Consider the following 13,623-nt stretch of genomic DNA (forward strand, 5'->3'; position numbering starts at 1 on the left):
AGGCGGACTTTCCCCTCTCGGACCCCCGTGGCAAGTCTGTGGCTTGGTGGGGACCCTGGTCTCCGGCCGCCGGCCCCACGCCCAGCCCACGTCTCACCCTTAGGCCTGCCACGCTGTGGGCAACTTCCAGGCCCCGCCGGCAGAGAGACCGGCGGCCCCGGCGCCCGCCAAGGACGCGCTGCGGGCGCTGACCCAGCGCGGCCACGACTCGGTGTACCAGCAGAACAAGTCCGTGAGCACCGACGAGCTGGGTCCCCCCGGGCGGCTGGAGGGTGTGCCCAGGCCTGTGGCCCGTGACAAGACCTCGCTGGGCAGCCTGAAGCGGGCCAGCGTGGACGTGGACCTGCTGGCTCCACGCAGCCCCATGGGCAAGGAGAACATGGTGACCTTCAGCCACACGCTGCCCCGCGTCAGCACGCCCTCGCTGGATGACCCCGCCCGCCGCCACATGACCATCCACGTGCCCCTGGACGCCTCGCGATCCAAGCAGCTCATCAGCGAGTGGAAGCAGAAGTCGCTGGAGGGCCGCGGCCCGGGGCTGCGGGACGAGGCCAGCCCTGCGCACCTGCGGGCGCCGGCGGAGCCCATGGCCGAGGAGGAGGAGGAGGAGGACGACGACGACGAGGAGGAGGACGAGGGGGAGGAGGACGAGGGGGAGGAAGGGGGTCCAGCCCCGCCTTCGCTGTACCCCACAGTCCAGGCGCGGCCGGGGCTCGGGCCACGGGTCATCCTCCCGCCGCGGGCTGGCCCGCAGCCGCTGGTGCACATCCCCGAGGAGGGGGCCCAGGCGGCGGCAGGCCTGTCCCCCAAGAGCAGCGCGGCCGTGCGGGCCAAGTGGCTCATGATGGCAGAGAAGAGCGGCGCCGCGGTGGCCGCGGCTTCCACGCAGCCCCGTGTGGCCAACCCGCCACGGCTGCTGCAGGTCATTGCCATGTCCAAGGCCCCAGGCGGGCCGGGCCCCAAGGCGGCTGAGACGGCCTCGTCCTCCAGCGCCAGCTCCGACTCCTCCCAGTACAGGTCGCCGTCAGACCGTGACTCGGCCAGCATAGTCACCATCGACGCGCACGCGCCCCACCACCCCGTGGTCCACCTGTCTGCGGGTAACGGGCCCTGGGAGTGGAAGGCGGCGGGCGGCGGGGCCAAGGGGGCCGAGGGGGAGAGCGGCTACGAGCTGGGGGACCTGGCTCACGGCTTCCGTGGGGGACCGAAGCCCCCGGGCGTATCCCCAGGCTCTTCTGTTAGCGATGTGGACCAGGAGGAGCCACGGTTTGGGGCCGTGGCCACCGTCAACCTGGCCACAGGCGAGGGGCTGCCACCCCTGGGCGCGGCCGACGGGGCCCTGGGGCCGGCCAGCCGGGAGTCGACGCTGCGGCGCAAAGCCAGCGGCCTGGTGCTGGGCGAGCGGGAGGCCGCGGAGGCGGAGAGCTACTACCGCAAGATGCAGGCGGCCCGCAGGTTCAAGGACTGAGGGCGGGGGTGGGGTGGGGGCAGGGCCGCGGGGGGGGGGGGGTAGGTCTGGCCGAACGCAGACGTGGGGCCCCATCAGACAATAAAAGGCGATCGTTAAGCGGGGTGTGCCTTTTTGGAGTCATTTCGGTCGCAGGGCCCAGCAGGCAGACCCGGCCTCCGGAGACTGTGCACACGTCTGGGGCCAGGGATCCGGTGGAATGCGATGTGGGGCCCCATCTCCAGGCCCCCTGAAACCCCCAAGCGAGAAGTGAGAGGAACAACACGGCTTTTTACACAGAGGAGGAAACAGCAGTGAAACGAACAGGCCCAATAAAGAGGGAAATCAAGTGCAGGATACAGAGAATTTATTCAGAGTCCAGTACAGACTGGCCAGACCACCTCCTACATGTGGACAGGAAAAAAGAGCCTACAGAAAAGGTAGGAGTTGTTATAAAATTGCTTTAATTCAGTTCTCTCCGCATTACAAGCCGGCAGCGGGCAGTGGCCTGCCATGCTCCTTACAATACTGAGCCTGTAATTGCTGTTATCAAAATATACATCTGTCACCATAAAAAACGCAATTGCTGCCCCTCACGTCTTACAACAGGTATAAAAAATTATAAATATTTACACCCTTGTTCCACCCCGACATGGAAACTTGAGGCCCAGGCCCTGAAGAAGGGCCGGCCAGCACAGGGCCTGTGCGGGGAGCCCCTTGGACCCGTGAGTGCAGGACAAGGCGGTGAAGACCGGAAGGTTAGGGCTGCTGTCCCACCTCCTGGGGTCCCAGCATTAGAGGCAGACAAAAAACAGAAACAAAACTTTGGTCCAAAATTTGCAGGAAAAAAGAAACCCTGAAAGTGTAAGAGCACTTGTCCTCTGGGACAGAGGACAGTTGTGAGTAAGGCATCGGCAGGTCGCAGACGTGCCGGCCCCATTGTGTCTGCCCTGGAAACTAGATCCTGCCCTGCGACTCAATGACAAGGAATAAAATAAAAGTACAGTATACAAAGTCATACCACGAGGAGAAAATTTAGGTTACACTCATACCACTTTTATCATCTTGCTATATAAAAAGTTACTTAAAACTATTTTTTGCATATAAATGAGAAAGATTAGAATATTTGGTCAACTGGAAATATTGCTAGGCACAGGTGTCTGCAGCTGCATCGAAGCATAATACAGAGATTACGGTGGAAATGAAGCTGAAGAAGCGACGGGGAGGGGCCTAGGGGCTGGGGGGGCAAATCATACATGATACAAGGATGGGGGGGGGCGGCCACACCCGGCCACCCAGTCTCCCAGCGCGGCAGGCACAAGATCCCATGGGAGGCTGACCCCCCTCCCAGGCCCCCAAACCCCAACACGTCTGCTACCCCAAAAAGGCCCTGCCAGAGCAGCGGGTTTAAGGCACAAGAAAGCCGAGTGGAGGTTTGGGAGCGCCTGCCACGCAGACTACAGAAGGCACGGGCGAGGGGCCGGGCTGGGCCTCCATGGTCACCAAGAGCCTGAGGTTGGCACCCCACCTCCCCCAGGTGAGCAAGTGAATTTGATTTAATTTCTTTTAAAAACAGGTAAACTGATTTCTCTTTAAAAAAATAAAATCTCTGGTCTTTTCTTAAGGTCACTTCAGCTGCTTTTTAAAGTGGCTTTTTTTCTGGAATGATGGAAGTTGTCGCCGGGTGCCCGGCAGGCTGGTCCTCGGTGGTGGCCTAGATGGTGGACTTGGAGAAGGACACCCGCAGGTGGTGGTTCTCACCCAGGTCGTGGTTGTGCAGGTCGATGAGCGCCTGGATGGCCTCCTCCACGGAACCCATCTGGATCAGCGCCATCTTGCGGTCCTTCCTGCGGGGAAAACGGGGGGGACACGAGGAGCCGTGAAGGGCCGGGCGGGGCGGGGCAGACCCAGGGGCAGCGGGGCGAGGGGGTGGGGCTGGGCTCACTGGAAGAACTTGAACCCTTTCACGATCCCGCCGTTGCTGGAGAAGAGAATCTTGAGGTCGTCCTCGGAGATGGAGGGCCTGCAGGGGGGGAGAGAGACCTGAGCCAGTCTGTGGAAGGTCGAGGCCATTCCCTCAAGACAGCAGCCGGGTGTCCAGGGAAGGGTGGGGTCTCCAGGAGCTTTTCAGGGGCCCCAGAAAGAGGTTATGGGAAACCATGAGCATGTGAAAGGTGCCCTGGAAGCAGAGAGCACACTCCGCTGCGCCTCCAGCAAGGCCTCCCTGGGGCCTGCGGAAGGCCCGGAAGCAGGAGCGTCAAGGAGACCACTTTACAGGCACTCACGGGATATTGGAGAGGTGCAGGGTGGCCGAGGGCGGGAAGATGTTCTGGAAGTTCTTGGAGCCGGGCTTCTTGAAGCGGTGCAGGGGCGAGTTGCCATAGTCCTTGGTCAGGCCCTGGTCCTCCTGGCCCTCACGGGGCAGCTGCACGTTCTGGTGCTTGGAGAGCGTGATGCGCACCGGCTTCCCGTGCAGCTTGTGCCCGTTGAGGTGGCTCATGGCTGGGGGGAAGACACAACACAGGACCCACGTGACCCCGCGGCCCCTGGGTGCCGACCCCGCGGCCCCCACAGCCCCGCGGCCCTTACCCAGCTGGGCCTGGCTCCCGTCGGCCATCTGCACCAGGGCGTTCTCCTTCTTGTTGAACAGGATCTTCACCCGCTGCACGTCGCCGTACACGCCTTCAAGGGCACAGGGACAGACTGCTGAGCCGCCCGGGCCCCGCGGCCGCCTCCCCGCCAGCCCCGCGACCCACACTCCCGCACAGGGCTGGCTCTCCCCGCAGCTCTGCTTATTCTGCCTCTGAGAAGCTGTCTAGTCACAGGGAGCGTTACCGGGAGGGCTGCCTTCAGCAAAGAAGCCCTGAAATCCAGGAAAGGCCAATTGCCAAGAACCATCCTGCGGCTGCTACCGACACGTCTACTCTGCCAATAGCATGCGGGGCCGTAAACCATGCTCTGGAGTCCAAATCAGTAGGCAAAGCGCAGCCCGGACCGCACGCTCGGACATCTCAGAGCGTGACAACCACCTCAATTACACGAAAACAAGATAATAAAAGTGGGAACGATAACATACCGAAAAGAATAAAGAGGCTTTGGGGTGTGACTCTCTTTAGAGGACAGCAGAGCAAGGCAGCGAGGGACAGGGAAAGGGAGAGGTCAGGGGGCGAGTTGGAATCGTCCACCACGAGGAGGCAGCCCCGCAGGCGTGCAGGTTGATGGATGATGAAGTTGTCAGGATGTTAATATTCAAGGGCAGGTTGGTTTCCGGAGAGCAGGGTTTGAGGGGGAATTTTGTTTTTATTTATTTATGGTTTTGTTTTGTTTCAAGCAACAACAGGAAGCAGAAGTACCGTGCAGTCAGTTGGCAAAGAAATTCCGGATCAGGGCAAGAAAAAAAATTGGGAAAGGGGAAGGGGAGAAAAGAAAAAAAGTAGCAAAAACACAGGTCAGTAAATACATAAGAAAACACGCGGCGTCCCATCAGTCAAGACCACACACACTACGAGCCACACGCCGGGCGGACAGCAGGAGCGCCCCCCGCGGGGAGGAGATGGCGCCCGCCCCCCCCCCACTCCCCCAACCAGGCCCTCCAGGAACTGTCCCCGGGGCCCGCACCAGGGCCTCCAGTCAGGCTCACTGGGGTGGCTGTTAGCGGAGAGCTTGGCTAGAGGAGCTGGGACAGGGCTCGAGAGGCCGCGAGTCACACGTGCTCAGACAGGCAAGAAAGCAGCTCGTTAAAATAAACAGGAACCCGTCTCTCAAGAATCAAAATATCTCGAGCCTCTATCATTTCATCCCAGCTCCCTGAGCTGAACTTGGCCACCGGGACAAGCGCAGGCCCGGCTGCCACCTCAGGGACCGTGGCTGGTGGCCTCGGCTTGCACCCCCTCCCCAGAGGCGCCCCGCAGGCCCCTGCAGACCGAGGTTGGTTGGGCTCGAAATTGCAAGACTGCTCTCGTGGACACCAAATACTTCAACTCTCAGCATCATGGAATTAGGAACGTACATTGAGATGTTAAGGAAAACAGGAGAACTCCAAGCGCTGCGGAAAGGACGCAGCAGTGAGTGACGTCAGTGCAGAGAGGAGAACAGCGTGACACCTGCAGGCACTGGCCGGGCCAGGGGACCCGGCTCCAGGGGCCCCAGTGCCTGGGGGAGGGGCTCAGTCTGCACTAGGACCTGAGAGCAAACTCCCGACTCCTACTTCCGGAAGGACAGCCTAGAAGAGCCACGTACCTCGGGGTTGAGGTTGCTGACCAGCAGGACAGCGTTTCCTGCCCCTGCCAGGCCCGGGATGGCGATCCGGCCCGCTGCCGCCGCCGCCGCTGCCGCCGACGGGATGGCCAGGGGAGCCAGGGCCCCGTGCACGTTAGGGACGGAGAGGCCTGGAGGGAAGAGGTGGTCAGATAAGCAGCGGTGCCTGCCTTCTCCACCTAGACGGAAACACGGGTCCTGCCCATCCTCATGCAAACGGAGACACGTGGGGGGGGGAGCGGCTGGCCCAGCAGGACGCCTGCGGCTCCGCCACGCTTCTCGTGGCACAGACCGTACTGGCTTAACCATCTACACGCGCCAAACAGCACAGAAAGCTCCGGCTCCTTGGGTGCAGGATCGAGCCCAGCAGCCTCGGCCGTGCTTGCATGCAGGTGCCCGTCACCATGCAAGTGGCACGCCGGGCGGGACAACAGGCTCAGGACTGTCACGTAGGTGGGCGCCTGGCCCCCGGGAGGGATGCTCAGGTGTGCCCGCCCAGCTCACGCCGCTCCGCTTACCAGGCCACTTAAATGCATCTACTAGGGGCACATCCCTCCAACCACCGTGCGCTGGTCCTCGCCGGGCGCTTGAAGGGAACCAGACCAGAGACTGTGGGGTCAGCGGGCTCTCTGCATGGCCCTGCGCTACGACTGCCCTGTCCAAGCTCCATGGGGAACCTGGAGGCCTGCGCCCAGGAAGGTGGGCTCCCCCCGTGACTGCGCCACGTCGGCTGCCGTGGAAGCAGAGCTACGGGAGAGGTGTGGGCATGCAGAGTCGGTGGTAGGGACGAGTGTTTGAATACCTGCGGCTTGAGGAATTGCAAAGGTGGGAGGGAAACCAGCTCCTGCATACGGAGAGGCTGACATTATACCAGGCGCACCTAGAAACAAATGAGACACTAATCATCGCACCCATGGGTGCGAGCCGGCTGCCAGTGCCCCACCCGGCGGGTTCTGGGCTGGTGCTGTGGGCATCCGGGAGACGGGTGCTGACCTCCCCGGGTGCGGAGCTGGGCGCCTAGGACTGAGCTACGTGTCCTGCCCCCCACCCCGCCCCGCCCCGCCGCCGCCGTCCTGCCACCGGGCATCTTACCGAAGGCTGCAGCCATGGTCTGGTCCAGCGACGGCTGGCTGTCGCCGGATGGCAGATCGGGGCGCGTGTAGTCACGGCTCTTGTCGTTGTTGTACTTGACGTTGAGGCTGGTGAGCTTGGAGAAGTCGATGCGCAGGGTGCAGCAGGCGTTGTAGATGTTCTGGCCGTCCAGCGACTGCGGGGACAGCGAGAGGGCCGTGAGTGGGGGCCTGGCGGCCGGCGGCGCAGCCGCCCCGGGGACCACTCACCAGCTTGGCGTGCTGGGCGCTCACGGGGTCGGCGTACTGCAGCAGCGCCTGGAACTGATTGTTCTTGGTGAAAGTGATAATCTTCAGGACGGTGCCGAACTTGGAGAAGATCTACAGGAAAAGGGTGGCCGGGTGGGTGGGGTTGGCCTCAGCCCGGGGAACGGGGCCCCGCCCCGCACGAGCACGCACCTGGTGAAGCACGTCCAGGGTCACCGGGTAGAAGAGGTTCTCCACGATGATCCTGAGCACCGGGCTCTGGCCGGCCATCGCCATCCCCGCGTCCACCGCCGCGGCCGAGGCGGCCAGGGCCAGGTTTCCCGACTGGACCGAGTTCACCGCCTGCAGGGCCGCCTGGGCCCGCTGTGGGGGCAGAGCCTTGAGTCCCGCGAGCCTCAAGGCCACCACCCGCCCTCCCCCCGTGCCCGCACCCCAGGGCACGCACCGCCTGGTTGGGCGAGCTGTCCGTCTTGAGCTCCTTGTGGTTGGAGAACTGGATATAGATGGGCTGGCCACGCAATACGGGCGTCACCGACGTATAGTAGTTCACCATGGTGTTGGCGGCTTCCTCCGTGTTCATCTCGATGAAGGCCTGGGGGCGGGGGCTGTGTGTGAGCCAGGCCCAGACCCGGGAGGCCCGGCGACCAACCCAGACGAAGCCTAGGTAGGCCCTGTACCTGGTTCTTCCCTTTCAGCATCAGGAGATTGGTGACCTTCCCGAAGGGCAGCCCCAAGGAGATGACCTCCCCCTCGGTGACATCACTGGGCAGCTTTCGGATGTGGATCACCCTGGAGGGCACACCTGTGCTCCTGTTGTCCCCCTTGAACTTCTTGCTGTCGTTTCCATTTGCTGCAAGAGGACAGTGTGCGTGCCACAAGGCACTTCCCGGCTCCCCTAGAGCAAGGGACCCCTCTTCTCCTGGCATCTACTTCCTCCCAGCTCTGGGAGGCTGCTGGGACGGGGAGGTCTCCACACCTGGCTCCCGGGGGGGTGAGGCTCAAGGTCACCAAGGTCAGGACCAACCACCCCAAGTGCGCTCCTCAGAACCACAGAGGAAGTGCTCCCAGGTAGGGCTACAGTTAGGGTTACCTGTGGAAGCCGAGTTACTGCTCATGATAAAGGGTCCGTTAGTGACACAGGCAGAGAAGAGCTCGTCAGATCCCCGCTGGAAGAGAGGGACGGGTTGGAACCGAGCGGCGTCTTCACCGCAGCGCCCCCCAACCCTCCCTACGGGGGCCCAGTGGTTCTGCACTCAAGACACAGCCCCCTTTCCCCCACTGTGGAGCCCTTGGGGGTCTTTCCCCAGGCAGGGCCAGCGTCTCGTCCCCTACAGGGGCTCTGCGTGTCCCGTCTCCCCCCCCCACCCCCCCCCCCGTGCCTGGGGTCTGCACGGGCTCAGGCTGGCTGCCCCCGAGGATCGGCCGTCGTGCTCTCAATCACTACAGAGCCACTCAAGGCCCATGAGGACAAAGCCCCCTTGTCACACACACTGCAGCCACCCGCTCAGCCGCAGGAGTCTGTCCTACTTTCCAGTCTGAGGAAACCGGAGCCCAATGACCAGAAAGGCCACCTCTCCAGGCGGCGGGCACCCTGGTGACAAACAAGCAAGAAGCTCCCAAGGTGCCCGGCGGCCCATTCATCCTCTTTCCAGACAGGACTAGCTGACTCACTAATCTCAGTCTAACTGAATCAACCCCCAGAACCAGTTAAGATCAAGCCCAGGGTGAAGAAGCAGACAGGGGGCCCTTCTGCCGGGCAAGGACAAAACCCCACCCGAGGGGCAAGGAGACCCCACTGGGACCAGGAGGCTCCCCTCTAACAACTTCCAGACCCGAAACCGGTGGCCTGAGAAGAGCTTCCCTGCCCTGGGTGCCCCGCAGCCTCCCGGCAGGAACAACGAGAACCAGCCGTTCGCAGGGCCAGACCCTGCAACTGCCATTTTCGCCAGCTCATCCCTCCTCAAGAACACCTTATCTCTGCCCCTCCCTCAGGCCAGCTTAACTGCCACTTACAAACAAGCACGCCACACACCAGGGGCCTCCCCACCTTCCCGCTGTCTAGCACTGAAGGGGAGTGGGACCGCTCACCCCACGTTGCCCCTCGAGACAAGCCGAAGGAAGCCAAGGAGGTTCACGGTCTGCCCCTCAGGACAGGAATCGGGCACATGGCAACACTGCTGGGCGCAAACAGGCTGCTCCGGGCCGCCCTGCCTGCTAGGCCACCTGCTCCGGGCATGACCCTGAACCCAGACCCCACGCCGGGCGGGCATCTGCAGGGGCCTCCCCCCGCCCCCCAGGGCTCAGGGCTGAGATGGATGCGCAGAGGGCCAGCACCTGAGCCCGTGGAAAAGCTGCAAAGGCTCAGACCCCTGCCTGTCCTTAGAGTCAAGAAAAGGATCCAGAACCGCAGACCGCTTAGGGCTGGAATTTTTTATAATGAAGCAAAATGTTAAAAAACCCCAAGCACTCCAGGCTGACCTGAGCTGTCATGCCCCAGCTCACTTTCCCCAAGTGGACCTGGGTGCTTCAAGGTTCAGAGCAGTATACCAGCCCCAGACATGAACGAAGGGCCACACGAGAACCCAGGCAGAACGCCCCCGAGCCACCGAGGACAGAGTCTCCCCTGCCTGAGTGGTAGGAATGTGGACTTGGAGCCCTGACCCGCCCCTGGCACACAAAGCCCCCCCCGCCCCGAGCTGGACAGGGACCGGGCACCCGGGCAGCTCCCACACACCGGCTGCACAACCTTAAAAAGAGTACGTCGGCTCCTGTCTCGGTGACAAGCAGGGCCGGGATTCCCTCAGGAGTGGGGCGTTCTTGGCCCCAACCATGTTCACAGCAGACAGCCTGGCACACCTACATCTGCAGGGTCTGGGGGGCAAGCCCCGCCCACTTGGCTGCCCATCTCCCCCAGGCCTCCCTCCCGGACACCGCCCCCTCCCCCGGGGCGGGGGGGGGGGCAGGGACGTGCACGTGGTGACCAGTGGCTCCACAAGGACAGCCCACTGGGGCACAGCCACTCTGCAGGGTAGAAGCCTGGGGGGACGTGGGCCAGTCCATGCCGCGGGGGAGCTCTTCCCAGCTGCTGCCGCAGGGCTCCCACCCTGAAGTCAACGCAGCACCGACAGCAAACGTCCAGTCCACCTAAGCCCTAAGCGCACTCACTGCCAGGAACAGCGCCTAGAGCCCCCATGCTTCTTCATCGATAGCTTACGCACCGGCAGTCCCGGGGCCTCACTTGGGGCCCAGCTTATCCTAAACCTGAGGGAGAGGACCAGACTGCCCTCCCGGTGGGTCCCCCGGGGCACGCCCCCTACAGGATCAGTGCCTCCGACCCGTACAGCTGATTCTGGCAGCCAAGACCCCCGGGGCACGCGACGGAGGAGACAGCCCCTGGAAGGGGTGCTCCGGCTGAAGTGGCCCCAGAGAAGCAGGGGGAGGGTCCCCGTGCCAGTCACAGCACGCCGAATGAAGTCCCCCTCCTGGTTTTATCTGCAGGAAGATCGGGACAGGCGCGTGCAAAGACGAGTCCGCCTGGGAAAACCAAAACCAGCCCAGGCACGGCAGCCACCAGACCAGAAACCAGCTGCTACCTGCTCCTCAGGACACCCGGCCACCTGCGGGGCTCAGAACACACGGCCCGAGGGGGGACACTCTGCCCCCGACGTCGCATTTCTCTGAGCAAAAATTATCTGAACGAGGACAGCCTCAGAAGCAGCCTGGAACTACCCCAGAGCCCCCTGGAATTCTCCGCTCCCGCCCCCACCCGACAAGTTGCTTGAGGTGCACACAGACTTCAAGTTTACCCACTCGAAACCGAGGACAAAAATCCTGTCACCCCGCCGCGCATCCCACCTCCAACCGCAAGCCGTTCTGAGCTCGAGGGCAGGGCAGGGGATCCCGAAATCAGACTGCTGAGGGGCCGCCCACCCCCCGCCCGAGGCAGGCTGTCCACCCCAGGAGCACCAAGCCAGGCTGCCCATAGTGGGAGCGGGCGGAAGGAAGAAGCAATGTCACAAGCGCCTACCTTTGTACCAACTGCTATGTCTGGGACGATGCTGCGGAGAGAAAAAAGGAGACGTCAGCCAGGGCGCCCGCCACATCCCGGCGCACAAGCCCCTGCTCGAGGCCTTCGTCAGCTAGAAGGCTGGGGCAGGGAAGCGAGCCGTCCGCCCTTTAATCGCCACTTGAAAAGGAGCCATCATTGTCCGCCGGCTCCCTCCCGGCAGGACCCCGGCCCCGCCTCCCGACCCGTCTAAAGACAAAGACACCCCCCTCCACAGGCCCTGGGAGAGACACTTGATGCTGGTTAAGGTTCAGGTGCTGCTGTTTGCTTTCTAGAAACTGGCAGTGCTTGGGGGACGTTTCCAGCAGAAGGCAGACCGGTAAAAAGGCAACTCAAGGGCCCAAGATTAGAGCTCTGGCCCCACGAGGCCGAGAGGGGGCAGCTCGGTGGAAAGGATCAGATAGAGCTGACACGAGTTACTCATCAACCGGGCTCCACGTGAGCGGACTTTCTCCCCCCGCCCCTGCAGAGCAGGCCCCGCTAGGAAAGGCCGGGCCGGGGGAGAGCACAGCTGCCCCGGACTTCTGGGTCCTGCAGCCCAAGCCCCCCAGGACAGCAGAACCTTCTGAGGACGTCTATGCAGTAAACAGAAACTGGCAACAAACTAACGACTCCCAAAATATCGGTTCAGGAAAGAATTTAGCCAACAACGCCCCTCACAAGGTCACCTGGCCGCCAAGGCCTGGCGGTCCCGTGACCAGAGCCTCTCATGATGTCACACAACATGTCCCCCGGCCCAGCCTCGGGCCCGGCAGAAAGCCCCGGGGCCGCCGCCTGCGGGATCCCCCCTCGGGCTCCCACCACAGCTTCGGCTCGGGCCCTGCCCCATCCTCACCCACCGCCTCTGCGGCGGAACCTCCATCTCTTCCCCGCAAAACCCTCACGGGCCAGCGACAACGACTTTTAAAAATCTTAATGATTCAAAAAAAAAAAACTTCCCAGAAAAACAAATTATGAAAAGTACGCAGTTTCCCAACTGCTAACCCAGGCCGCCTGGCGGCTTCCTACTCCCAGGGAGGGCTTCGGACACAGGAAGTGTTTTACGTAAAACGGCCTTTCTGGGAAAGGTTTTCTGACCTTCCAAAAAGACGGCAGGCCTAACAGGAGCTGCAGCCGGAGGCCAGGCCCGGCTGCCTAGGTAACCACACCACCGACAAGAGGCTGCAGATGCGCCCCCAAACCACATTACGGGGGACGAAAGAGGACACAAAACTCGAGAACTTGACCAAACGGCCAAGAAAACCGAGCACACGGCCTGCTGGCTCGGGAAAGGGTTCTCTGGGCAAGTCCACCCCAGCCAAAGCGGAAGGCAGACCACGAGGAGATCAAGTTCCTCTTGCTGCAGTAATTTTTCTAAAAGGTTGGCCTCAATTCAGGTTGAAACCTATCATTTCAAACCCAAGACACCGAAGGCACGTGACCCTCCGGGCACTTTTAACCGCCCGCCCCGCCCGGTCGGGCCAAGAGAGAAAGGAGAGCTGGCTCGAAGCTCCCCACCACAAAATACCCGCAACTACCCCTGAACGCTTCCCACGGAGTGCCAGACGGGAGAGCGCAGCTCCATCGGGTTCCACCCCTTCCCGACAACAGAGCCCCGGCTGCCGAGCGGCCCGATCCCCCCCGCCCCGACACCTCGGCACGCGGGGAGCGGGCTCGGATCCCGAGCCGCCCCGCCCCCACCGCGCCCGGGGCGCCACCCCGGGACGCCGGGCTGGAACAAAGGGGGCGGCTGAGGGCCCGCGCCCTTCCGGGCGGGAGGGCGGCGTCTCCGGCCGCGCCCGGGCCCGCGGCGGGAGGGGCAGGCCCGGGCAGTCCGCGCGGCGGGAAAGCCCGCGCACGCGCGCCAGAACTGCCAGGAGCGCGCGAGGCCGCGCACGCGCGCAGAGACCATACGGGGCGCGAGAAGACCATACGGGGCGCCGGAAGGGCCACAAGAGTCTCCAAGGGCGGCGCGTGCGCGCAGAACGCGGACGGGAAGCGAGAAGGGCCGCCGCGTGCGCACGGGTCAGGCCTCGTGGGCACCGGAAGCGGGCAGGGCTCGGCTCGGCCCGGCCGCCCCCTCCCCCGGACCCTCGCCGCCTCGCGCTCCCGGCGGCCCCCTCCAGGGCCGCACCCGCGCCCCAGGCCGGGGGGAAGGGAAGGAGCCGGGCGGCGTCCCGGGGCCCGGGGTGGAGGCGGAGCGGCGCGCCAGGACCGTCGCCCCGAGGAGGCCGGGGCGACGACGAGAAAGAAACTGGAGCGCGAGAAGGACGGGGGATAGAGCGAACGAGTACTACTCACCCGTCCATTGCACACACAGGAGACCCGCGGGGGACGGAGTGGAGGCGCCGGAATAGCAGGAACCGACCCAACGGCTCTGAGTTATAGACTCACAAAATGGCGTAGACGCCCGAACACGTCCCCCGCGCGCTCTGCCCATTGGCTCCTGCCGCGCAGATGGGCGGGGCGAGCGCCGGGGGACCCCGCCAGCGCCTCCCAATGGCTAGGAAGTCGCTCGAGGGGTGGGGCCAAAAACA

The 13,623-nt window shown here is 63.3% G+C and overlaps 2 protein-coding genes across 7 annotated transcripts in view; one reads left to right on the forward strand and one right to left on the reverse strand.

Moving 5' to 3' along the window:
- The window catches only part of PLPPR3 (phospholipid phosphatase related 3), a 50,150-nt gene extending 48,171 nt beyond the window's left edge, over positions 1-1,979 (forward strand). For 4 of the 5 annotated variants that reach the window (XM_067033263.1, XM_067033265.1, XM_067033264.1 and 1 more), the window contains exons 8-9: positions 104-1,455; positions 1,748-1,979. In XM_067033263.1, coding sequence (XP_066889364.1) covers positions 104-1,455; positions 1,748-1,979 — 1,584 coding nt within the window. Of the gene's footprint in view, positions 1-103; positions 1,469-1,747 lie in introns of those variants that run through there. The other variant, XM_059063415.2, reaches the window with a different exon arrangement.
- On the reverse strand, positions 1,798-13,529 carry PTBP1 (polypyrimidine tract binding protein 1). 2 transcript variants are annotated; one of them, XM_059063418.2, is made up of 15 exons: positions 13,388-13,522; positions 11,069-11,099; positions 8,132-8,207; positions 7,719-7,891; positions 7,487-7,633; positions 7,234-7,404; positions 7,045-7,155; positions 6,797-6,971; positions 6,507-6,584; positions 5,687-5,835; positions 4,524-4,557; positions 4,037-4,129; positions 3,733-3,949; positions 3,393-3,470; positions 1,798-3,294 (listed from the first exon to the last, which is right to left on the reverse strand). In XM_059063418.2, exons 1-15 carry the CDS (start codon positions 13,393-13,395, stop codon positions 3,162-3,164), a joined length of 1,674 nt encoding a protein of 557 aa, XP_058919401.1. In that variant the 5' UTR covers positions 13,396-13,522; the 3' UTR covers positions 1,798-3,161. The 2 variants fall into 2 exon arrangements, with proteins under 2 accessions (XP_058919401.1, XP_058919402.1); XM_059063419.2 differs by lacking the exon at positions 6,507-6,584 and having other exon boundaries at positions 13,388-13,529.
- Positions 13,530-13,623: the final 94 nt, after the last annotated feature.

Source organism: Kogia breviceps, chromosome 4 (genome assembly GCF_026419965.1).
Source record: "Kogia breviceps isolate mKogBre1 chromosome 4, mKogBre1 haplotype 1, whole genome shotgun sequence".
NCBI classification, from domain to species: domain Eukaryota; kingdom Metazoa; phylum Chordata; class Mammalia; order Artiodactyla; family Physeteridae; genus Kogia; species Kogia breviceps.

Coding starts and splice junctions, on each gene's coding strand:
- PTBP1 (XM_059063418.2), bottom strand. Junction 6,972..7,044: donor GCGCCCAGCACGCCAAGCTG/GTGAGTGGTCCC, acceptor CTGTCCCCGCAG/TCGCTGGACGGCCAGAACAT. Junction 4,130..4,523: donor AAGCCTCTTTATTCTTTTCG/GTATGTTATCGT, acceptor GTGCCCTTGAAG/GCGTGTACGGCGACGTGCAG.